The sequence below is a fragment of the Fundulus heteroclitus genome, chromosome 1 (genome assembly GCF_011125445.2).
Source record: "Fundulus heteroclitus isolate FHET01 chromosome 1, MU-UCD_Fhet_4.1, whole genome shotgun sequence".
In the NCBI taxonomy this organism is placed as follows: Eukaryota; Metazoa; Chordata; class Actinopteri; order Cyprinodontiformes; family Fundulidae; genus Fundulus; species Fundulus heteroclitus.
The window spans coordinates 522578-549842 of record NC_046361.1 but is presented as its reverse complement, the minus strand read 5'-3'; the positions used below and the strand labels follow the sequence as shown (position 1 = coordinate 549842).

The 27265-nt window shown below is 39.8% G+C and overlaps 1 protein-coding gene across 18 annotated transcripts in view; it reads right to left on the bottom strand.

Moving 5' to 3' along the window:
- Nucleotides 1-27265, bottom strand: part of plch2a (phospholipase C, eta 2a) — a 345611-nt gene that overhangs the window by 80023 nt on the left and 238323 nt on the right. For all 18 annotated transcript variants that reach the window (XR_004931565.1, XR_004931555.1, XR_004931624.1 and 15 more), the window contains 3 exons: nucleotides 15086-15232; nucleotides 8405-8648; nucleotides 8107-8236 (listed from right to left, as the gene is read on the bottom strand). Coding sequence is in view for 15 of the 18 variants with exons in the window: in XM_036140428.1 (XP_035996321.1) it covers nucleotides 8107-8236; nucleotides 8405-8648; nucleotides 15086-15232 (521 nt within the window). In the remaining 3 variants the exon portion in view is untranslated. The remainder of the gene's footprint in view (nucleotides 1-8106; nucleotides 8237-8404; nucleotides 8649-15085; nucleotides 15233-27265) is intronic.

The window sequence follows — 27265 nt, the reverse complement described above, 5'->3', positions numbered from 1 at the left end:
CACACACATCTAATCCTGAGCTTTCACACCAACAACAATAATTTCTTTGTATATTTTTGCATGCTGTTAATATCCACGTTCATACAGTTTTTTTCTTAAAGCCTGGAAAAAGGTTTTAAATTTCCAGGTCATGCCAGACTCTTACACTTGCAACTGGGGCAGGAGCTTAATACCCTTGAAAGATAACTGTTTAGCACAGCTTGCACATGCTGACAGTGTAACTCCAGGGTACTTTAAGGCTGAATCACATTGCCAGATAGTTTGTCACATACAGAGACAACAAATTAATAAGCATTAAAGTATAGTTTATCAGTTGGGCTTCTGCAATGTTATCAGCGCGTAAAAACTCATCAGAACCAATCTCTGCTCAAAATAGTGATACTTTCAACAGTTATCACAGTTATTGCAGCTGTAAACTGCAGAAAATACGGGCAGAGTTGCTACTTCTGCCTTTACTCCCTCGGGTCCTATGTCAGGATGAGCTCCAGCGCGTAATGAGGCGGAGGGATATTTCAGCTGGTTATACTCTGTAGTGCAAACAGGTCTCTATAACTCCTGTATAGTCACTTATTTTAGAGCCCAAATAAGCAATTTCACACTCAGAAACAAGCCCAAAAAACCGCAACCCACCTCATGAAATTTACAAGCAACTTTAGAAAAAAAAAAGACCAAAGTCGCATAAAATAAGCGGACAAAAAAAATTGTCAGCGTTATGGTCTAACAACGTTAACGTGTTAAAACTGACAGTCCTAACATGTATATAAAACATGCATATACATTTTCAAACATATGTGCATCTACGTATATGTATGCACATATCTGTGTATATGCATACATATACTGGGGAGAGGGACGTATGGGCCTCCCTACTGAAAGCTGCTACCCTCGCGACCTGACCCCTGTTAAGCATAACAGAATGGATGGATGGGTGCATACATATAAAATAAGAATAGATGTTATGAAGAATATTACTGTTACTGTGATCAATTATATTTTAGCAGCAGTAAGGGTAGTATTTGCTTTTCAGTTTTAAACAAGTTATACTGTTTTAAATCATTGTGTCAACACATCCACAACAGGATCCTTTGGGTTTTCAGGTACATAGGTGGTTCAGCGTGGAGCGAGAGACAGAAAAACTCAGATCGGTCACACCTCCATAGACAACCTGAAACGTCTCTGAAGCAGAAATCATCCAAGTGGATTCACGGACAAAACTCTGATGATCTACCAGCTTCTAAATCTGACTCACAATTTATGCCACAAAATAAAAACATGAAGTTTAATTTGTTCCGTGTCCGATGATAAGCGGGAGAGAGAGAGACCCTTTGGTAGAGCAGCACAGAGTAACATCAGATCAGTCCATAAAGCTGTTATTAATCAGAGAAATAAGTTATTTTCTGATTGTTTCACTGCGGTTACATTCAGCAGGTAAACACGCCCATAGCAACACACCTTAGCTCCCCACAGACCCACCGCCGGTTTCACTGTTCCGGTCTGAATATGCGCAAAACTGCCTCTTTAAAATGAATTGCATCTATCTGAATCACAATAGGCCCATTTACACTACCCTTTAACCGAGCTGAGACCAGTCCGAGCTTGCTAACCAAGATAACTCTCGAGTGTAAATGGTTAGCAGACTGAACTGAACCGCGCTAGACATAACCGGACCGCGCTAACTGCAGACCAATTCCTGAGTAGGTCTCGGACTGGTTTTTTTATCCCGGTTATCTGATAACGAAGAGCGCATGAGCAGACCGCGTCATGCCCTTACACTCAGCTGACTGTCCGCTGTTTTTCCGGCGTGTCTGGCTGCACTCCCCGATTCACACTCCATTCAGACAAATTTCAGACATTCATAATGATACTAGCTTCCTTACTGTGCCACACGATTTCCAGAGATGATTCTGCTTAGCAGTGTGATGAACCTCAGCTTCAGTCGTTTTCTGCGTCTGTAAATCCTTATTTCTGCGTCTGTAAATCCTTATTAGACGTTCGTTGGTCTTATCCACGTCCCAAAAGCCGACTGTCTAACCATAACATTCTGAATGTTACGGGTGCCGCCATTTTGATTTGCTCGGTCCCACCTTCAATCCCAGAGAGCAGCAGTACCGCAGATCGTCACTAGGAGGCGAGGAGCAACCAAGGAACAGGGATAGCATGGTGTGTAAACGGTCGTCTCGGCTTGGTTAACTGATCCAAGCTCGGACAGGTCTCGGCTCAGTTTAACAAGGGTAATGTAAATGTGGCAAATGAAAAGTATTACAGATCTGTGCATGAACATAGTCAAGAAACAGCGTCTACCACCAATCTTCCCCCCAACAGAAGCGGTGGCTGCAGCGCTGTGGGCGTGTCGTGCGCATCAGTGCTTGTTATGGTTCAGAGTCACAGCACCACGAGCAGCGCTGTTTGTAGGTGCTGCGCGATCAATAGAGAGACAATCACTCAATTTAATCTTGTAAATAAAACTTTCGGCCCGAATAAAAAAAAAAAATCCTCTGCTGACGTAAATGATGTAAGGTCGGGAGAGACAGACATTTTCAGATTCTCGCTCATTTTCTTCACCCAGATCCATTCCTCTACTCCATCACTAACTTAGACCTTAGATGTCTCACCTGCCAGACAGTTTCCCTGGTTTCCAGATAATTGAGCAGATTTGCCAGAATTAATGTAAAGGCCACAAACTAGGTGCACATATACAGCACAATGCGTATATTTCATCTTAAAATGAAGCGTAGAAGATTTCTTCTAAATACAATTTTTTTCTGTGAATACTGTAACGTTCCGTTATAACACCCAAACACCAGACAGAGGTTTAGCTGCAAACACTTTATTTTAGGACGAACAGTCCCCCGAACCACCACTCCTCCCCTCAGAAGCCACATTTCTTCCGGTATGACCCCAAAACAACCCACCGGCATGGGGTTACGGACAGAACCCATGACCTGACCTGACAGGACAGAAACAGTAAGTGTGCAACAGCACTTAGCAATAACGTCTAATACGGATCATTATGATATATTTTTATTTATTAAATTTACAGTTTTTGATCTTAATCTTTAGAAAAGAAACGTTCATTTACACGTCTTTAGGGTGGGGCAGGGGGACACACACCGTCAGACCGCCATTACATTTTTCATCTTGCGTACCCCCTAGTGGTAGCTCGTTCACCCCTTTGGGAATCCCTGATCTAGAGAGGTATCCACATCAGCAGTGTTTGGTTTCAAAATGCTAACGGAGCCATGTCTGTTAGCTCTACGCGTTTAAAAAAAAAAAAAAACAGTGAAAATGCATTAAGTAAACCATTCAACTTTCCCTGTTCAACTCTGCCAAACCTGTCGGTGGCTCTGTGTCAGTTTGGTTCACTCTGGGGCATCCAGTTGCTCCCAGGTCAGTTCTCTCCTGCACAGCTTAGACAGACCACCACTGATTTGATTATGATGTCAGTTTCACAGAAAGCAGACTTTAATAAGCTTGGTCAACACATATACATACATACATACATACATACATACATACATACACAAACACACGGTACAGTGCTAAACTTGTTCAGATTGTATTTGGGACACAGGGGCTACTTTGTGTCAATTTGGTATAAACCCAGGTAAACAAATCTATTGTGTGGTTACTCAAGCATCAATTCTTGGTTCACTTAATCATTGTAGCTCAAATTGTAGGGTTCAACAACATGTCTTACCATTTGATGACAACTTCATATTTATGTCACTGCATAACCACAGCCCTCTACAGGCACTGAGTCAGTGAGTGCATCCAAAATGTTCCAATTACAGCTCCTAGCTCCTGTTCTTTGACCTTTCATAAGGACAGCAGTAAGAACTTTCGTGGGTAGGAAAGTGGTTCGAAATCGCATGTGCATTATGCGTTGGAAACGCACATGGATGATGTGTGCCAAATCCGGGCCTACAGCCTTCCAAAAACGTACTACAAAATATGCAAGTTAGACAAACCCTTAAAGTCTAACTGTTGGACTGAAAAAAAAATCCTGAAAACTAGGGCTGAACAATTAATCGCATTTTCAATATAATAGCGATTTAAAAAAACCCCGCAATTTCCAAATCGCAGAAGTCTGCAATTTTTGGCTATGTAACAATTAGGGAATTAGAAACGTCCATTAGGTGTAAAATGTTTGAAGTGAGTTTGCCTCCACATGGAAGGGAAGACAGTTGCAGCAGTGAGATAATCTCATTTTATTACTTGTTTTAGAGTTTGTATAATCATACATGGCATTAAGTACAGGTCAATCAGTTTAATACATAGACTTGCTTTTTGGTTGCACTTTATGTTCAACAAGGATTGATGTCCAATTAAATTAAAAACTGTTTTCTTGAATAATATTCTGACAATGAAAACATTAAAAGTTCTTGTTTATATAAATAGTCCTTGTTTACAAACATCTTTATTTAGAGGCCATTTTTGTTGCTTGTGGTTAATGCGGAGAAAAGTCAAAATTGCAATTTTGGTTTAAATGAGTTTAGATGCTGTGGGTCTTTTAGCAACTAATCCGCACGGCGAGGAAACAAATTGATTTGTTGTTTGTATATATTTAAAAAACACATGATAAACTCCGCAGAGCTTGAATGTCCGATGTCAAACCAACTTCACTGCGGTCTAGTGCAAGCCAGAAAGTAGCGCTACATACTTGGCCGAAGGATCAAAAGGTCCGAAAGAAATGGGATAAATTCGTAAAAGAAATGCGAAAGGACTGGATTGCCGGCAGTGACAAAAGTGTTTTATGCAATCACATTTCACGAGCGAGGATTTTGAGGGGTACTTTCAATGTACTTTCAATGTACTTTCTATACGGAGATGAACAGTAAAATTTAATAAACAATAAAGAAAAAATGTGAGTTCACACAAAAGGAGCATAACTTAAAAAGCTGTAGTAGGTATGCTGGTCCCATTGGTGGGGCTGTAACATTGCCAAAGAAACTTTGCTCATGTAAAGTACACAGCACTTTGCCGGGGGCACACGTGTAGAGTGAGCTCATTAGAAGACTCTAAGGATGGCACAAACAGCCATAAGAAAACACGCCATGCTGGACGGTGCCATCTTTGTTATTTGTGAGAGCGAGGCACATGTGAGTTATGGACAGAGGCGAAGTTGTGATTCCATTGTTTAAAAAAAGAAAATGTGGCATGTATACATGAAAAAAAATTAAACCAGCGTTTTGAAATTTATCCACTCTGGGACCTGGATTTTCGGGAGACATTTTACAGTATCCCAAAATGCCACATCCATGTGAACGAACAGCCTAAATGACAAAATACCTTAGCGGATAAACCAAATCTTGTCTATGTGAACAGGGCCTTATGGGCTCTACACATAGGGAGCGACGTTGCTCCCTCTCCATTCATTTTCTATGAAACTTATACGATGAGGTGACAATTGCTTGCCCTCCTCCAGCCAAGTGGGTGGCAAAATTTGTGCTGGTGAAATTTCAAACTTTCGTGAACGTGGACATGCATGCTTGTACCAACTTTTGTTGCCGTCGCTTGGCACTACAGCCCTTTATCTGAATCAGGCGTGAAGTGAGCCCTCAAAATTATATTCTCTATGCTGTGTCCTTGTCTGTAATATAGGATGACCCCAGTTTATTTTTCTTTTGTAGAGTAGACATAAAAGATTATAGTCAATTCAGGCAAAATCTTCTGACTATCATTGTCGGTCACAGACTGCTTTGAAAATATCAAAACTCGTCCTATTTCCCAACCAATAAGTTTCTAGGAAACAAGCGATTCAACAGTACGATTTAAAACACTGCCGTCATTGTGTCCCTTGTGTTGGGCCGGTGAAAGCCATTAGTCGCTGTTGTCTGTCGCTCCCCGTCTGTCGAGCCCATTATACAGATTTTCTAGTTCTAAAAGTAACTGGTCCAAATGCTTGTTATCGTCTTCTTAAACAGAGTTAACATAATGGCGAGGATTTTTTAAATTATTTTAATAAACAATGTGCACAACATAAGCAAATAATCAGAGTTGAATTTTCATGGTTAACATATGTATATATACATATGTTACCACATCACAGCAGCCGATTTCATTGCTTCCTTAGATTTAAAATGTACACTGTTAGACTATCGAGTCTTATTTGCTGTAGACAAAGGTAGAGATGGCCAAAGGCCTCTTATCCAGAGGGATGACCAACAAGTTATGCAATATGTGAGAGTAAATGGTGCTACTTATAAGTGCACACTCCATTCTCTCCGGACATTTTCGTTAATCATGTCACGCAAATATTTGTGGGATTCCTTATAGCTCCTCGGTGCCTGAAAGGGACACCGAAAGCTCTCCATGCTAAACAAGCTGTAATAGGAAGCATACAGGCTCCTTTGTTCCTATCTTATTTACTGTCAGCACTATTCAGACAGCTTTTATCATGGCAAATGCTGACGCACTTCTGTTTTGGCTAAAGGGTCATTACCCAGACAAAAACTGGTTCATACCAAAGACAGAACACACAAACACACAGCTGAGGAGCGTTGCGTATGCAGTCCAATGCAGCAAAACCTGTTCAAGCTAGCTTAATACTTGACACAGTGAACAGAGCGCGCATGCCAAAAGTGATGCAATCATACCGTTCCCACCCTCTTGCGTGAGCCCCACACACTCTGGCATTGTCAGGCCCCCTGGCGTCGTCAGGTCGTGCACCTCCGAGACTTTGTAACTTGCCGCAGAACAAGCATGCAGCTCAGTCCTCCAGCACAATCTTGTCTCATCAGGATTCAGGTGACCAAGCACTCCACTCACACCAAGCAATGGTTTTTAACAACCCAGGAAAGTGATAGGTGGGTCTTGTGACTTGAAATGCACCTTACATTGAATGGGCCTCCATGTGCTTAAAAACAGCAGTGCTCCAACTACAGGTTGCTCAAGTACAGACCGCCACAATTGACAGACTCCTGGTAAGTGTCAAAATCTTTTGTTATTAAGCGCTAACCTAGCAATTTATTCAGTTTACTATGTTGGTAATCCTAAATGCGCATGTTAGCGTGATAACATTAATAGCATATAGAACTGAGCTAATGCTAATTTGGGAGTTTTTGGGAGCTTTTTGGCCCAAATGGCCCAGGTTTATGGGTGAAATGGTAGTTTGGGTTTTAAAATGTTTTCTGGCAAAAAAAGATTTTCACGCCAAAAACCCAGATGGCTAACAGCTACGTTTCAGTAGTAGTAGTACTAGTCATCTGTGTCAACGCCCTTTAAGAAATGAAACTAGATGTGCTTCTGTCCATTAAACTCCCATTTTCCTGTCTCAACTGCATGAATTATTGTAGAATATATCTTGCAGTACAACAAAATAAAATTAATGATCAAGTTACTATGACTGATTATTTCATACCTGAAGAAAATATATAGTCATATAAATTAGTTATACATCAGTTTCTTCAGACATTGATATGCAATGAGTTGGCGAAAAGAATTGCCAATTATTTTAAATTCATTCCATGATCATTCAAGATATTGTAAATGTCATTCATGTTGTGGGAAATGGTGAAATCCCTCTTTGGTTTTATATTCCAGGACTTGGCTTCATGAAAAGCTTTCTCAGGGAGCAACCTGTGGTGCAGCTGCTTGGGGTTTACCTGAGGATTGGTCTGCTTGATGATGGAAAAGAAGTGCTCTGAAAAATGAGATTTGTCAACCTAAACACATCTGTTAACACAAGTTCTTAAATCACTGCACCAGCTTCCCATTTGTAAAAGGATAGATTTTAGCTTAAATTTGCTTTTGGGTAAAGCCCTTTGGATTGCTGTGTGTATGACTGTTTTTTTTTTTCTCTCTCTCTCTCTCTCTCTCATAATAGAGAGATTATATATATATATAAAAAATGGGTTCAGCTTTTCAGGATACAAGCCTAAAATTAAGAAAGACGTCTAATGACGTCCTCTCATCTTACCAAGAACAACATTTACCATCGAGTGCTAGCCATTTCTCCCTGTACCATAAATGACAAACCACAGCAAAACAAACATTTACAAAAAGCACAGTTCAAGTAAAAATGTTTTCATTTGTTCCAAAAGAAACAATTTTTCTCCATCAGTTTCTGATGAGGTTTTCCTGGCTTTGATAGTATTGTATCTGTACCTTGAACATCTGTTTGACCTTCTGTCGTGGTAGGTTGACGTTCAGTTTATGCAGAAGCTGAAGAACCTCACTGATACTTAAACTCCCGTCGCCGTTCTTATCAGCCTCTGTGAACGTCTGCTTCAGCCATGTGAGCAAACTCAGGTTAAGGAAAAGCGGGCTAAAACAGAAAGGTGTTGCTTTGAAGAAAAAGCAGTGCAAAATTCAAATTTACTGTAGGTTTCAGCAATGTTTATAATGTGGGAAAGAGGCTCATCAGTGATGCAACAACCCTAATTTATGACTTGGTGAAGGATATTGGTCACGGGTGCGTTGCCTCTTAGCCAAGCTGTCCTCATCACTGATACCAGCCATCAGGTACTTGAGACCGGTGATCCAGGTTCGTGCCTCCTCTCCTGTGCCAGATACCAGGTCCAAGGACTCCATGTGTTCTCCGTAATACAGACTGAAGCAGCAGTTTGGGTCAAAGCTGCCATCAGCGTACCGCTGGAATATCTCAGATTGCTTGCCCTCACAGACCTCACGGATGGAGTCAACAGAGACTGAGAAAACAAGAAGTTAGTTTAATTAAAAAAGGTAACTTTAAAACAAAAACTGACTTGAAGGTTTAAATATTGCTGCGACTTTGACAACTATCTAAATTCAAACTTCTTTGTTCAATCTGTTGCAATCAACTTGTTAAATCTTCACAAAACTCAATACTTTAAACCAGGGATCACAAACCTTTCTGACACTGGGAGCCACTTCATTAGTACTGCGTGATACGAAGGGGTACCAGTACTGACCTTTGAACCAGAAGAATTAGATCTCATCTTAACTTTATGGAAAATAACCATGTTTAATGTGTTTGTCATTTTAAATCTATGTACATACAACACTGATTAAAAAGGAAGAGCAACTGAATAACATTTTAGATGCATTTCACTGCAGGGTGGGCACCATGTTAGTCACCCCTGATTTAAAAACATCTGAACATCCCTGATCTCAACACTATGCATCCCTCTTTAATTCAGCATTTGTGGCTGTAGAATATGATTACACTATACAACTTCAGTACACCAATGTTGCACTGGTTTTGTTTGTTTTTTTTAAAGAAAGAAGATAAACTGAGTGCAACTTTTAAAATTTGAGCCACAACAATAGGAAGGGGACCTTTCTGCTGAGCACCTAATTCAAACCAGGAAAACCCATATTGGTAGGTTTTGCCATCATTTTTCATTTCTGTGAGACATAGCATGGCCATTAGTCAGGTGCAGCTCAAAGCACAAAAATAAATGCACCATTTCTTGTCCCATTTAAAACAGTCATCCTAAAGACACCAAGACAAATGGTTTACATCTCCAAGTATGCCTGCATCATCTTTATCTGGGTATAAGGGTGGTAACTGGAAATTTCCAGTGCACACCTTTCAGTACAGCAATCCCATGCACTAAGCGAATACAGCTGTTTTAAACCTGTACACCTGTAAGATTTAAGAGCAGAATGCAACCACACACCAACCCTATGCTGAGGAGAGTCTCTAAGGCTTCACACTGCAGGTCTTGATGGTCAATTCCGATTTTTTTCCTGAAATCAGTTTTTTTGTGGCCGTCCATACTACTATTAATTGTGACTGACAGTTGTCAAGACCTCAGATTCAAGACCGCAAAGCGACATGTGCGGAACTGTTAAATAAATTTTTGTTAAAAAAAAAAAAAAAAAAAAAAAAAAAAGGTCCCAGCCGCCATATTTCTTTGCTATTATTAGAAAGCTGCTGAGCAATGGGAGCCGGCGATATTAAAAACACATTATAGTGAGACTAAATAAGGCAAGAAAAAAAAGCAGCAGAGCTATTAATGGTCTTTTATTGAGCGCTAAATGCTACTTTGCGTGAGAAGTATTCTCCTGCAGTGAGAGACAAGAGAATGCCATGAAAGCTGGATAAATGCAACATGACCAGAGTGCGGCCTTTTACATATTAGTAGCACATATGGAAGTGACACAAATTGGATTTTTTGGGGAGTGAAAAGATCGGAATTGGGCCATTCACACTGCCGTGAAAAAGATGGATATGGGTAATATATGGCCAAAAAGATCGGGTCGCATTTCCCTCCAGTATGTATGCAGCCTTACTGCCATGGACCACTTCTGTCGCTATGGTACATATGTTACACCACAGTCTAGGTCAAAACAGTTCCAAAGTGATTTAAACCATTTTAATTACCAGGAAATATCAGGAAAGTTCCACTGAAATATTTCTTACGATAACATTGAAAGTTTTCAAGTTATTTCACCCTAAAATAATTGAATTGATTGACCAAAATCAAACCGAATTTTTGGGAAGCTCTTTGCTGGCCATTTTGAAATGCTAGAAGTGATAGTGATGTGAAATTTTTTGCCAGAAAAATGTAAAACATTCATTGCTGATTTCTTGATAAAGTCAAATTAAATATGACTATCATTAAAAAAAAAATATATATATATATATATATATATATATATATATAATTCCAAAAATACATTATAATCTTTCTGTGACTGATTTTGGGGTCTCCTTGGATAAGATAAAACTTTGTACAGGTTCCATTTTTAATGCAGGAATGAATAATTTCAGAATTCTTAGGCCCTGTGTACACAATCCATTCAAACACGATTTTTTTCCAGTTTGTTAACACATTGAGAATGTAATTGGAAGGTTGTCATGTCAGTTTCTTTGTACAAAAGCTGCAACAACTAAAATGTTTGAGATGGAGGAGTATGCGTGTATTTATAAGAATCAGCAGCCAAAAAAGTACTTCGCTAGCTGCCATCTTTATTTTCTTCTGTGTTTTTTTTAAGTTGTAGGCAGCGTCTGTATGTTTGCGTTTACAGATTTCTGTAGAAATCAGTAGAAGTTACTGTGCATGAGCCAGGGATTAAATGTAGAAAAAAATTGCTTTTCCTGTTTACATTACACCGGAGACAGGGATATTTTTGAAACGGTAAAATCTAGAACCCGTTTTCACATTGTACCCTTGTCGTGTAAATGAACAGTACAAACGCAACCAAACTTTCACTTTCATCAGAAGACGTGTAAACAAGGCCTTGTTTAGGAGCACACTGATTTTGTTTAATTTATTCTTTGTTATTTTGTCTTCCTTCAAAAGCAGAAGGGCAGAAAAAAAAACCTTCAGAGCTGGAAACACAGGCATTTTGTTTTAAAGTGCTTAATGAGGTCAGAACGTTAACACTGCATTTTTCAAATCCTCTCTAGGCTCTAATGAATCAGTAAACATTCTGGTTTGCTCAGTTATAAAGCAGCTAGCTTTGCTTTTTAGCCTTTTCAATTCACCATCCTCTGATTCAACAATCTAGCCTGCTTGCTGTCACATTTAGAGGACATCAAGAGTCTTAATGAGTTAGAAACAGGCCTACCACCATCACTCAGCACCTCTATTAAAAAGAAATGTGCATTTCTCCTGGTGTACCAGTGAAGTTTGTGTGTGTTATTTTTATGTTGTGGCTTGTGTGTAAAACACTATTTGGAAGATTAAAGCTAATGAATAATTAAATTGACTTAAGAAGCTTATTTCCAGGACTACAGAGTAGGGGGAACCACAGGAAACTGATCTGCTAAGCTCTTATGGGACTGGCAGCCATACTGAGACCTCTCAAAGCCTTTCATTCTAAAACTGGACTTGGAAAGTGTCTCGGTTCGGATCTTGCAGGTCTTGTGCAGAAAGAATAGCTACCAGCCCATCAAAACTCAAACTCATGTTTTCTTTGATCTGACATTCACCTGCCAACTTTACCTTTCCTCTGAAAAAAAAATGTTCCGGGAAACTCTTGCCTGATGATCAAACTGAACTTGATGAATACCTCTTATTTAAAGAATATAACTTCTAATCCATAAAATGGGAGAATTTTGTGTTCCACACAGCTTTAAAGTAAAACACAGTAGTTGCATGTTATTTAACAAAAATTATTTTTCTGTTGAATGTTTTAAAAAGTGGAAGATTCAATTTAAGTGATCTTCACTTCAGTGGCCTGATAAAGTCAAAACCTTTCAGAAGAGCTTAACTTAAAACATTGCTAGCGGTTCCAAAAGTAGCATTTTGACAGTGAAAACCAACTGAATGAAAGGGTCATGACTCAGATGGGATTCTAAACTAAAAAAAAAACACTAAAAAACAAACACATTTTGTTCCAACAATGTTTCTTTCCTTGTGACCGTCTGCTTGAAGCAGCTGAGTGTATTAGCAAGCCCGCCACCCCCCAATAAAGGAGTGGTTCTGCAGGTGGTGACCACAGACTACTTCTCAGTTCCTCTGCTTTCTGGCTAATGTTTTGGTCACTTTTGAATGCTGGTGGTGCTTTCATTCCAATGGTAGCATTAGACGCAGTCTACAACCCACGCAAGTGTTTCAGGTAGTGCAGCTCATCCAGGATGGCACATTAATGTGAGCTGTGGCAAGAAGGTTTGCTGTGTCTGTCAGCGTAGTGTCCAAAGCATGGAGGCGCTACCAAGAGACGGGCCAGTACATCAGGAGACGAGGAGGAGAGGCCATAGGAGAGCAATAACCCTGCAGCAGGACCGCTACCTCTGCCTTTGTGCAAGGAGGAACAAGAGGAACACTGCCAGAGCCCTGCAGAATGACCTCCAGCGGGCCACAGATGTGCATGTGTCTGCTCAAACGATCAGAAAGAGACTCCATGATGGTGGTATGAGGGTCCGACGTCCACAGGCAGGGGTTATGCTTACAGCCCAACACCGTGCAGGACGTTTGGCATTTGCCAGAGAACACCAAGATTTGCAAATTCACCACTGGCGACCTGTGCTCTTCACAGATGAAAGCAGGTTCACACTGAGCACATGTGACAGATGTGACAGAGTCTCGAGACGCCGTGGAGAACGTTCTGCTGCCTGCAACATCCTCCAGAATGACTGGTTTGGCAGTAGGTCAGTAATGGTGGCGTGTGGGGTGGCATTTCTTTGGGGAGCGCACAGTGCTCCATGTGCTCGCCAGAGGTAGTCTGGCTGCCATTAGGCACAGAGTAGAGGCTGACATTTTATCGGGAATCCCGCGGGTCATGTGATTCCCATGGGAATCCCGGGGGATGGGAGTCAACATTAGTAAATATCACGTGATTGGGACGGTACAGGATTAAATATCAACAGGAGCAGACGGGAGTGGGAGTAAACTAGGTACAATACAATAAACTAGGATTGATGCCAAAAAATTAAATAAAGTGGAAAATCAAAACTGTAGGTTCGCCGCCGCCATTATGTAGTTTTTACCCCCAAGAAACCTAAACTATAATGCAAGTCAAAAGAACTACACGACCCAGAAGCCAATAGTGCTTCCGGTCTATTTTTTCCGGCAGCGCTCAAAAACAAAATGGGGGGGGGGGGGGGATCAATTATGGAGCGCTCCATAATCAACCGCTAGTGGCGAACTCAACCTGGAAAAGTTGGATTTGCAAAGCAAAGTCAGAAGTAAGGACTCATCTATTAAACTCACAGAGCGACTGTAAAGTTGCAAATAATAAACTTGACGAGAGTTGAATGTCATGGTGTTAACACTCAGTACCCTGCTTGTAAAACGTGTTTCCTGGACTCATTTTCCAATGTACAACAGTGTAATAATACAGCCAATAACTTAAAACTACTTTATTATTTTATTTAGTATTATTTGAACAGTTTTGTTTTTTTCTGTTTTAACCCACTAACTGAACAACGTGTTAACACTTCTCTTTCACTTTTTAACAAAAGTAAAACATGTCTACTTCCATGTCTGGTCGGATAAAAATGAGATGGAGCTAACTGGACCGGCTTTGCTGGGTCCAGTTAGCTCCGCCTCCAGCTCCGCATCACCCCCGAAAATTAACATAATCTTATCTCTCAATTTTTGATAAAAGTTGAGAGGGGTGTCTAAGAATGTGTTTAATGTTTGATGAATGTATTGGTTCTGATAGTAAACCCTAATTAGTTTATGGATATTTTATTGCAAATGGAAAAATACTAATATGCTTGAATGATATTCAACTTTTTCTTTTACAAAACTGAGTTTTTGAACCACTGAGGTAAATTATCTAAATTGTGAAAAATGCCGTCATGCACTTTTTTCTTAATTGAGTATAGATCTCTTGCTCGGTGCATTATTCTTTAGTTTCAGCAATTTGAAACATAAAAGTAACTTTATTGTTCAAGTGAAACAATGAATTAGTAGAAAGCAACATAGTACATTTTGTTTGTTCAACTAAGATAGGCATGGTCTGTTTCCTTGTTTGTTACTTTTATTATTCATTTATTATTATGCCTTTTACTTTAACTGGCCTTTACTACAGCTAAAACAGGAACTTAACTGACCCTTCATAGACATTCAGGTTTAATGTATTGCCAGAAAACTTAAGACAACAAGAATGGGAGTGGAGCAGGAGCCATTCGGAATGGGAACGGGATGGGAGTGGAACAGGACAGGACTTTTTTTTTTTTTTTTTTTTTTTTTAACTCTGGCCCGGGATTGGGACGGGACACAATTTTTTTCTGTGGGAGTGGGATGGAACAGGAGTGAAAATCCACTCCCGTGTCACCCTCTAGTACAGAGATGAGATCCTCAGACCCATTGTGAGACCATATGCTGGTGTGGCTGGCCCTGGGTTCCTCCTAATGCAAGGCAATGCTATGCAATGCAAGGCACATGGAGGCCACACACACTACTGAGCCTCATTTTGACTTGTTTTAAGGACATTACAAAGTTGGATCTGCCTGTACTGTTTTTCCACTTCCAAATCCAGACCTCCATGGGTTAATAAATTTGATTTCCATTGATAATTTGTGTGATTTTGTTGTCAGCACATTCAACTATGCAAAAAACTAAGTATTTAATAAGAATATTTCATTCATTTAGATCTAGGATGTGTTATTTTAGTGTTCCCTTTATTTTTTTGAGCAGTATATAAATTCTGTGGGTATGCATTGAACTCAGATCAAGACTTATTATACATGTGTAACACTCACTCTTTGCCTTTTCATTCTTGCGTGATGGTCTCCAACGGATGCAGGACTTGTGTTCGTCCAGGTAAAAGAACCGCACCAGTCCCTTGGAGCCGCCACGGAGCTTTACCATCTGGGTCCCAAGCTGCATTGAGCTCATGCATTTCTCCACTGCAGGAAAAAGGACATGGCAGATGAAATTAAAACAAGGCTGAAAACTTGTTAAGGAGGAACCTGATGGTGTGACAGAAATATGCATGCATTATGTTTGTGTATTTTTATTTCTATTAAATCCCATCTGCCTTCTAATAGAAACAGTCTAAAGTGCTATTTTACAATACTATGAAGACAAAACATTGTTGAGCTAAAGCCCTGGATCTGCTTGTTAACACTCTGTTTGGGAATAGGAAAGAAAACCTCCACACGACAAAGACAGAAAACGGGACTAATCAAAAAAAAGAAATAAAGTCTCTTTAGATGTTAGGCCAATTCGGCAGTGCGGACATCCAGGAAACTGATCATTTGCTGCAATAAAATTATAACGTGTAAAGTACAGATTGGACTAAATGTCTGTCAGGAGGTCTGAAGGAAGTAGTTTGCATGATCATTTAGCTCCTGCAGGTCTCCATATGCCCCTGGGCTGCAGTTATCCACACTGTGTCCAAATTGTCCATTTTCAAGTGTCTGTCACTTCTCATCAGAGAGTTCCCCTGCAAAGTGCATGAAAGTAGGCCACCTTAGCATGCAGAAATAAGGCTGAGACTGCCAACATACAAGAAATCCAACTAAAAATGGATTAAAAGGAATGGTTAATGTTTTTAAATTAGATTGTATGAGGTCATCATAAGCAGTTGGCATCTTTTCATTAGGGTGTTAAAGGTGCATAGCCACGTTATTTGACTTTTATACGCCAGTAGCTCACTCTGATAAAAAGCAGGATGTGATAATCTTTCATAAAAACTTCGTATGTAACCAGTTATCTTAGCGTTTTACGCTTTGTTTTTGCTCAATTTGTTAGTTATTAAAAATGAACACAACAGGCTTTATTTACTGCACATGCGCAGCAGGGGATAAAACAAGGAAAACAAAACCAGCAAAACAATGCAGAATGAACCTAGATCCAGTGAGAGAAAAAAAAAACACGGCAAAACTATATGATTATAAGAGAGGAAAAGACTGGAATGCTGCTGGGCATACAGTTTGAATGTTGGTGTTCACTGAAGCAGACGCTAAACCTGCCGAGGCTCAGATGTGACCGCAGAGCTGACTGACGGAATGTTCTGATGTGAGGCTCTTAAAGTTGCTGTTAGATCGGTTTATTTACTTAATAACGGTTGGTCTTCAATCATGCTGAAGACTGCGAAGCATTTCAGAGGGTCAGGCCCAGTCTGGCATCATTTAATACCATTTTATTAATTAAGAAAACCGACATTATGACAGTTCTGTGATACTGCTGGTAGATGGTGGCATGTCTGTTTATATCTGCAAATCGTGCCCGGTGCTGGGCTTCATAATCCAAAAAAAGTAACATTCAAAACATAATCTGGATGGAGGATTGGTGTGTGTATAATTTTATTTTATCATGATCAAACGGTTTTTGGCATTTTTTACAAGCATATAACGTGGCTATGCACCTTTAAGCTTCAAGCCGTTCAGAACAGGTTCCACGGAACATGTACAGAATCTGAGTCTGTATTTAATCAATCTGAACCCAATACTCTACCAGGAGATGCAGCAAGTGCTTTTAGCATTTTTAGACCTCTTCTACAGACAGTTTAAAATATCTTAACAGCATGGTAACAGGTAAGTTGGTAGTACGTTGTGTAACAGTGAATGGAGCCAGCTGAAAGTATTCTGTGAACCTGATGCGTCTCATTTTTCTGGCCCAATCCCCCTGAAGAAAGGTACACACAGAATAAATAAGCTTAAACCAAAATTACTGCAAGGTTCCATTTCCAGATGAGACAAATATATCTGTGGTTCATCTGTGGGTTAGAGCCGTGATAGTCAACCCTCAGAAGACAGTCGATTGATGACATCTGAACAGTGAGAAGCATTTACATGGGCTCACAGACTTGATGACAGGTGGGTGGAAGAATCAAATGTTATTGGCGGTGCACAGAGGAGGTCATCATGTTAGGAACCACTGTGTTAGTATGTACTTATCTGCCAGCAGCTCATCCATCTAAGACTCAGTGCAGACAGTTAGCAGTAGGGGTGCAATACATTGATCTATATCAATATATCAATTCAGTAATTAGCCATCCAATTACATCGATGCAAAATGAAAACAATGATCTACATCACCATTTTTAAGATACGCCTTCATTTTGAAATTCACAAGATATTGTGAATTTATATTACCATTTATTTTTTTATATTTAGAAGAATGCTTTTTTTATTTAAATGCCTCATGACTAAGATTAGAAATAAATGGTCAAATCATATTTGGGATTTTTTAAGCTAATATCAATGTAAATCACTGTTCGATGGGCAGATGACATTGCACCATATCAATCACAAACTTGTGAAATGAATTTAACTGACAGACTGTCAAACATCGTATCATTATCCTAACAAATCGATATAACATTGTATCATGATAAAGTTGATAAATTACACCCCTAGTTTGCAGGGCAATACAAATACAGGTTAAGAAAATAGTGGCATATTAAACAATTGTCTCAAGCACAAGTTGCAGGGTGAAAGAAGATTTAATATAATGACCTTAACTGCCAATAAGGTTTCAACTGTAAGCTGTTTATAGGTGGTTACTGTCCAGCGCAGTTAATAGGTCGACTCCCCCATGATAGTTCATCCCAGATTCTCCAAATTGAGATTACTCTGTCATCTACAGAAGATACTGGCTACTCACAACTAGATCAAACCCCACCTAAACAATTCCAATAAGGCCATGATAGTAAGTAAAAAAAAAAAGAAAAGAAAAAAACCTCAAATTTGAGAATCAACTGATGCACTATTCTGTCTCATTTCTCCTGAATGCATAATGGATAGAAAGCTCTGCATGGTTCTGACTGAGCATTGATTTGGCCATGCTATGGTCTTACTACACATGGTTCCCCCCCAGGGTATTGTTAATGTAGTCCAGCTCTGTACTCCTGACCTCTGCCATTGGATTCCTGCACAGGCCCATATTAACGGAAGTGTTATCCAAACAACAGGGACTGGGTCATTTATATGTGTTCTATGTAGAATCCTACTTGCATCAACTAGTTCATGTGAGCAATTTTACTCTAGCATCGGTGCACACTGTAGCATGCTCACACATGGATTAAGACATCGTTTGACATTTCTCTCACACAAGGCAACATGAGGACAACCACTGATCTCCATAGACCAGGGGTGTCAAACATACGGCCCGCGGGCCGGATCCGGCCCGCCGAACAATTTGTGGCTAAATGCATTATCATTATAAAAAAAAAATAAAAAAATCCCCCCCCCCAGTGTCTTGTCTGGTAATGTGGCAATAACAATTGTTGTCTTAATGCCAAAAAGAGCTCAACAGATCTGATTTTCACAAGTGGAGCAGTACTGCTTTTGCCATAGTGCTCCGCTTGATTTATGAATGTGAATAGTTTTATTATGATTCATGTGGGGAATATCTCATATGATATGGACACTACAATGGGAAAGTAGGAGACGAAAGGAAGAACAAGAAGAAAAAAACAAAAGGTGAAAGAAAGAGGAGATAAAAAGAAGAGAATGATAAAACAATTATTGAAAAAAACATGTACTGTACTTCGTTTAATTGAAAATATGCAGTTCCTATATTGTCCACGAGGGGCGCTGTGTTTTAATTAGCAGATTAAGCTTCAGGTGTGAAAAAATTTAAATAATTTCTTAATTTTTATCTGTTTGATGTATTTTGTCATGTAGTACAGTGTTTTTAAGTTCCAAAAAATTTGAATAAATGTTTTTCAACATTGTACAATCACTGTGATCAGTTCTTATGCATAATGCACAAGTAAATGTTTAACTGAGTAAAAGCATTGTTGAAATTGCACATACTTTTCTTAAAAACGCTGAGGTTATTCATAATATATTGTGTAAAAGTGAAATTAATTTAATATAAAAATCAACAACAAGTCCACATTTATTAGTTCTATTTAATCTTGCAATGAGTTAACTCGTGTGGCCCTCTTGAGATCAGATTAAGCTGTATGCGGCCCCTAAACCAAAATGAGTGTGACACCCCTGCCATAGACAGATAGATACAGATGGACAGATAGATATAAACTGGGAATATATAATGATCTAGAAGGTTTGTCTGACTTTAAAGGTTGGAGGTGTATTTTCAGTCAATTTTTGCCAGCAAATACATTTGATTACCTCCCCCCCATCTCCCTGACCTTTATGGTGGGGGTTGGTAGCTGTTCCACTGGCTCCATTGTTGAGATGCAGATGACTGCTGTTACATTATCCAAAATCAAAGCCCACTGCTACAAGCATTTCTATACAAAACACATCTACTCACCCCACTTCTCAATATTGATCATGAATGTTTCTGGCCCTCATTAAACAACAATGATGTGTAGTCACATCACTATACAATATTAAACATATTCAACAACTGTCACATTTTGCAAGGTCCAACCCGATTACATGTGCTGGTCATTTTTAGATATTTATGCATTCAGCCCTGATTATAAATAGGTCTACCAAATTACACTGTTCCACTAAATCAAAACATCCAATCTTGAATACACCAGTTTAGTAATTTGCTTTTAGTGAGGCAAAAAGCAAAAATAAAAGCAGAGGCAAAAAAGCAAAAACAAAAAAAAAAAGCAAATAAAAGCAAGTAAACCTTAATGTTCTGCAGTGTGCTCTTGCAGGATAAATGTAACACAGTGAACGCCTGCTGAATGCACCCAGACAGTGGAACAGAGCCAAAGATTTGCACTTGTTCAGCCTGAGAGGGGGCAGCAATCCATAAAGTAAGCTGCTGAAAGTTTAGCTCCAGAGAGACCATGCAGACTCTGCAGGTCTTCAGGTCAGAGTTTCATAGAATCACCTGACATGGATGTACGAGCCTCATCCTTCTCATTTTCATGAATGCAGGTGGAAGATTCTCCACCTGCATGCCTCACAATTTCACACCAGTGTCAAATGGACACGGTCAGATAGTAAAAGCATTTTCTTGCATATTTAGCTTAGAGAGAAATTAACGGTAATTACAGTTTTAGGGAACTTTTCCATATTGATGTTAATAGTTTTATGTTTCTACAATGGAAGCATGAACTTCATTTTTGTATAGTTGTAAATATAAACAAGAAGCCATAAATAAATTTTTCCACATATTAGTGATGCATCAATGTAAAAACCATTGGGCCAATATCCAATATTTACCTGTATCTTTATTTACTGTAAATTGTGTTGAGTTTTTTGAAAACCGCTATACAAATATATATATTTTTTCATCATTATTACATACCAATGGATTCAATGTCCAGTCTCATCTAGGTTCTCACTCTGTGCATCTATGCATCAAAAGCCAAGCAACAATGCATAAACTGAAATAATGTATCATTAATGCAAAAGTTAGCATTTTTAAACAAAAGGATTTTATTTTGCCAATGCACTCATTGGGCTGCCATAAAGAGAACAGCATGCAATGCTGAATATATGTTAAGGTAAATTCCATATTTTTCAGACTATAAGTCGCTCCAGAATATAAGTCGGATCATTAAAAAAAAAAAATGTTATAAAGAGGGAAAAAAAAAAAAGGTCGCACCGGACTATACATCACACAAGACTATACGCATTCACTTAAACATTTCACGCAATAATTTTAAACATTATTTCAAACATTTAATCTGGTAAGCCAACTAATTAAAGTACACAGCAACACCAACAACCAGACATGGATCATACCTGGGAGGATGGATGGGGTAAATTAGCAACTCCAACAGCAAGGTTTATCTAGAGCATTTCAGCATAATGGCCCGTTACACGAAAGTTGTCAAAACGACACCTAAATTAGGCCGTGAGTGTAACGGTACTACGTGCCAAGCTAATAGTAGGACACGGATGTTTCAGAGCAACAAAGCTCACGTGAGTCAGTGAAGTTGTAATCTGCCCGGACAACAGACCTATAAGACAACCCAGTATCATTGATTCGTCATGGTCCTGGGCCCTTTGAGTTGCACCACGCAACGCTCTGCTGCATGAATGTAGACTGAAACAGTGAAACATACAAACATGTGTTCAGTCATTGTTGTCTATAAGTTAATGTTAAAATTCATTTTTAAGTGGTAAGGAGCAGGATAGTTTTCACAAGCCTAGCGAGCCTTCTTGTGGCTACAGACGGTAATGTTTAGACCTTCGTTCATACTGGTTAATATGAAATACCATTTAAATATGATATACAAGTCGCACCTGAATACAAGTCGCAGGATCGACCAAACTATTTAAAGAAGGTGCACCTTATAGTCCGAAAAATACTGTCAATATTGTCAAAATATTGTAAAGAGGAAAGTTTAACCAAAAGACGAGACACCAAATTATTAATTAACTTTTATTTTTAAAGTTAGTTTGAAGTTCGCAAGTAAAGTGAAACCTGTCCTTAGCCCATTCTGCAATACCACTAGCAGCAAACAATGTTATATTTTTATTTTTTCACAATGACAGGGCCACCATCTTGTTTTGCAAGTATGTTTCACAGCTTGTTGAACTTTAAATTCAACTCAACTCCCAGATGAGATGCTTGAAATAAAATCTGCTTTTATTTCTTTTTGAGATGTAAAGGAGGGGGGGCGGAATGGATCCAAACGGATGTGGTAGATTAAAATGCAAAGTTTACTGAACGACTAGTTCTTGAGGTAAAGTCACCAACAAAAAAAGTTGCTAAAACTCATTGTTGATAGTCCTGTTTGAAAGAAAATTGCTAGGTGTCTGAAAAGTAGCAACTGTCCTCTCTAGTTGTCTTTCGCTCCTGAGAACAGCACATCTCGCTGTGTCAGCCGCTGGCCCACTGCTGCTAGCCAGACTGGAAGAAGCAGGCGGTGTTGTTTTTTTAAAGCACATTTCAACTTTGCATATTCAAATTCATTTCAAATTCAGATTATGGTTAGTATTCTCTATTCTCAACACCTCTGTTCCCTGATTACCGCCCTGATTACCTCCAGGCCCCCAGTCTGGGGCCTGGAGGAGGAGCGGGTCACCTGGTCCGGGATCTTGCCTGGCGGTAGTCGTTGGGTCCGGGTGATTAGCCGGGACTGACACTTCTCCCCAGTGGGGGGGGGGGGGGGGGGGGGGGGGGGGGGGGGTATGGAGGGGGAGGTAGGACTTCAGGGTTTGTGGGGGGGCCTCTGGTTTGGGTACGGGATGAGGGTCAGGACTGAAGCATGAACCGGTCGGTCGGGTTGTGATGGTACCCCTACCCATCTTGATTTTAGGGTTCACCAACCGGGTCCAGGGGATGGGTACCCCTTTGGGGTGCCAGTGCCTGGGAATATAGAATGTGTGTGGTAAGTGCGAGTGTGTATACTTCATTTAATTTTTTTTGCATTGGTGAATGCATTGGTGCTCGGTGTCGGGGATGGGTGCCCCTGGTGGCTGCTTTGCGGGGCCTGGCCCGCCAGGGACAGCCATGGACAATGCAGACAACTGCCCACTGTGGCTCTATGTTCTTTCATAAGGAGTGAATGCTGCTTGTCAAGACTGCTGGGTTTTAGATAGGAAATCTTTGACCAACCTATCTGATTTGATTGAATTTGACTGTGTAAAGTGCCTTGAGATGACATGTATCATGAATTTGCGCTATATAAATAAAATTTAATTGAGTCAGCCACGGCCAGTTGGGTTGCAAAAAGAAAGCTGTTAAGTAACCTTAACGCTGTAGATCGGGATGGATTTCGACCACACCTGTCACTATACTGCAAGGTGGTGCAGGACCGTTTACTGGCTCTTACAGTAGCTGTGACAATTGTCCCCATGTTGCTTTCTGCTAGTTCTGTGATATTGTGGACAGATGGCACAACAAAGTTTAAGTCAATGTTTACTCCACCGCAACCTACTTGTTAAAGAAGTTAAATCAGGCAGACAGCAGGTGGTGACACAGAAACACAGCAGAGGTCAGGGAGATAACTCTTCACTAGCACACAAGTTTGCTGACCTACTGCCACTGGAAAAATGTGTGCCAAGTAGGTGGATTTAGCAGCTCGCCTCCTCTGTCAGGGCACCAGGTTAAGCTCGAGGGGGGGGAGGGTGGGGGCTGTCGTCTCAGGCCATATGTTGCCCTCAAATGTAAAACAAACAAGTGATTCTGGAGGCTCGGTACCATTTAGTGACAAACAAAAAGAGGCACACAGGCAAAATTATTTGTCATGCACGTTAAGTCTGAGGATCCCATTGTCAATATACTCCTTGTGAAGATCTCAATCACACAAGTATATGGATAAGATTAGGACAGAGCTGCTGTGATGTAATATCTGTAGTGTGGTTAATATCATGGGATATCCTGCGATTTCAACACCTACACGGCTGCAGTGTGCCAATTAAAACTGTGGAACAGACTGCTTTAACTTCTTTTTAAAATCACAATGCGTTGAGAGGTTTTCAATGTGTTAACAACATCCTAGGCATTCCAGTTGATTATTTTTGCAGTCTTTTAGGCACAGGGTCACTTTTCTGATGCTGAATCAGAAACGTGTGGTAGGATTGGAGGGTGGAGGTACTGAAAGCAGAACCATGACATTCCACAAGAAGGGCAAATATCACAGTCTCCAAAGCTCCACTGGTACACGCCCTTTCCAGTGCTGGTCATGACACATCTGAGAAAGTCAACTGCTATTAATTTATTATGTCAGCTGACCTTTTGGTAAAATTTGTGGCAAAGTTCAATTTACCTGACTAGTTAACGGGTAACCCCCAAATCAACTTTTTTGCTAATACACTGTTAACATGGTTTTCTTATTATACCGTCGACCAGTGGCGTCTCCGGTATGATAAGTTGGGCACAAAAACTCAACCAGGGCAGTCAAAAGTAGCCGGTCAACGGCGGCAAATTGCCGTCTATAGCAGCTCCTGCCGCTGCCTACTTTTCCCCGATTATACATCCCAAAAAATCAGCTTAGCATCTGTCTCCACTGAGAGCAACATTAACGAGTGATTGGGTTCCTTGTTCCAACCGAGATGCTACTTTTCCAATCAAAACACAGACCGGTGTTATGCCGAAAAGTGCAATAAAACCGTGAGAGCCGACGTGAGTTTTGAAACTGCAAAGCTTTTTAAGCGGAAGATAAAACGTGCACAGCACCGCGTTCATAGACCAGTGTGATGCATTCACGAGCGTCAGAAAGCTATGGTGCATTCAGGAGCATGGGACATTTCAAACTTACAAGGAAAGAGGCATAAAACGGAATAGAACTTAACTCATACAGTAATGTATTTATCCAGAAACAGCGTGGGCTTTCTTACAATACTGAATGCTCTATAATTGTATTTCTGATATTTTTTGATTATGCACATCTGTTAGCTTTTTATTCTGAAAAATCTATAATATTACATATAATAAAATATAATATTACAGCAGCAAATTATCAAGTTTTTCAGGGGATGCATTTTGTGTTCGTCTCTAGAATCCTCCCCGATGATATGATATCATGTGTGTGTGATGAGTGCAAGTAATATTAAACTGAGATAAGAGATTTAGAAAAGAGCGATATGACTGAAATAAATTCAACATGTAAATTCAATTTCAAATTCCAACCCTGTATTTTTATCATAAAAATTCGACTTTGTTCGTGAAGAAATGTTACGATCGTTTTTAGAACAGAACTGTGAATAATAATAATAAGATGAATGGACCTCACCTAATCTGATCTGTTTTATGTGGTGCTAGTAATTCAAATTAAACAACTTTTATACAAATGGAGATTACCTTACCTTGTTAAAACATGATGATAACATCATGTGAAAAAATAATGTTTTAAGAATAATGATAAAAAAGAAATGTTTTTGAAGAATTGATCATTCACATTTTTTGCCTTTTATTGAATTTGAAACATGCACTCTGACTCTATTGTTTAAATAATCACCTGTCTTGAAAGCTTCCAAAATCCATCAGGGAGAATCTATTTTTCAAAATTCTCCCCTCCGGGGCTCGGGCACCGGCATAAGTGCACCCTCCTACTTGATAGTGTGCGGCCTGCTACTTTAAAAAATTTTGACTGCCCTGCTCAACACTTTTAATTTATCATTGATCAAAGTCAGGTTGTATGCGTCAAAAAAAATTAGTTGCTGCTAATTTAAGCTAACCTTATGCAAACTAAACAGATAGATTAGCATAAACCAACACTAGAAAATAGTCATAATGTTAATTTATTGAATAGAAAAGATTCACATCAATCCTTCAATGAGCTAGCAAGGACAACCAACACTGCTTGCTTTTAGTTTACATCTGTTTTATTTAGTTCAAATTTTCATACATTTGATTCCAACAGTTTACTTGCTTTTGTGTTTTTATTTTGCAATATTTTAATCATGTAAAGCACTTTGCATTGTCCTTGTACTGAAATGTGCTATACAAATAAATTTACCTTGCCTAGATGGTTGCACACTATCCGGCAGAACGTAAACATATAACATGTGCAATTCAAGTATTTAGTTTGGACAATCTGAGCTTGGGGCCAGAGGGTTTGTGCCCCACCGCTGTGTGCTGAGAGCATGTGTACTGCGATTTCAGATGTTCATTATTTAAAGAAACGTTGGTTGGTTGGCCGGCTGGCCTGCCTCAGTATCAATGCACCTCAAGAAGATTTATTCTACTGAGCTTGTCAGTTTTCTGCCATACTTGTGTATAGACACAAATGTTTAACAGAATTTTATTGGAAAAGAAAATCTGTCTTTTTTACGATAGTACTCTAAAGAACGATCAAGTCCCACGGTTTATTGCTAACACAGCGCTCTAAAGCGATATCTGGTGGGGCTTGGCCCCACTTGCAGAGACGCCACAATTGTCTACATATCCTGGTCATTATTTTGAAAATTTGTGCCCATTTCTTGATATCCTGCTTTTGTGCCTAAAATCGCCGTGCGGCACCCTCCTGGGGTCAAACGGTGGTCTTGCACTGAATTTCAAATTAAAATTGCTGTCGGTTGACCTGATGTAATTCTGATGTAGGTAGCTCTGCCGCTCTGTCTTAAAAAAGCAACTAGAAAGAAATCTACAAACTTTTTATGTGTTATTGGCGGATTTACGTGAAAGTGTCTTGAGGCAGCCAGAAAGGGACTGGTGCGAGACCGTGGTAAAGTTAGTTTTAAGTTGTATATTGGATATTCGTGCTCCGTGGCTACAACAGCCAGACAGCAGATCAGCCTCTCTGTATAAGCTCAAACAAGAAGCAGATACTGCTGAAGCCGTGGAGTGAGAACATCCACTGTCCAATCTAGAACTAACTTTGAGGCTGTTGCTGTGACCTTCCCTCTCTGCCTTCCCTCGTATGGAAACCTGCCTGCTTCATGCAGTCACAGCAAAGGGGAGATCAACCATGCTTTGTGTCCATTACAAATTAATCATGATGCGCAAAGCTGCCGCTGATCTCACTTTAACTTTCACTCTACTGCAAAAAAAGTAACCTCCTGCCAAACAACATCAATTATATCAACCTTGGGAACAAGTAAGTGACAATGGATTGAGTAGACATATTTCAGCAGACAACGGGAAGGCTAAATTTGAACAAAGTTCCTAAATTTTATTCTCTTGAGCTTTCAACATCTATTGCGGAACATGCTAGATTTAGAAAAATCTAGCATGTTGATCAAATGATCACTAAAACAGGGAGGCTAAAAAAATTTGATTTTAAATACTGGTAGTGATAGTTCTTAAGGAAAACTCAATCAGGTAAACTCAGAATGAGCAGGTCAAAGCTTTGCAACAGCAGGAGACTGGAAAGTGGTGATAATTGTGATTATTGGAGCTCTGGACAACAGCTCAAATATCCAGCAACTCCAATAATGTGGCATGGTTATCACAATTAGGGCTGGACGATAATTCAATAATATATATTGATCGATAGACGTGTGACGCGATAGGAATAAATAGGGTCGATAAAACTTCGACAGACAGTTTTCCTTCCTTCCTTTCAGCCCATCATATTAGTTGATGCTACAGTCACTACTTCCTCTCGACCAATCGTAATCGCGGACCCAGGCACGGCGTCACAAAGCGCCGCCCTCTCAAAC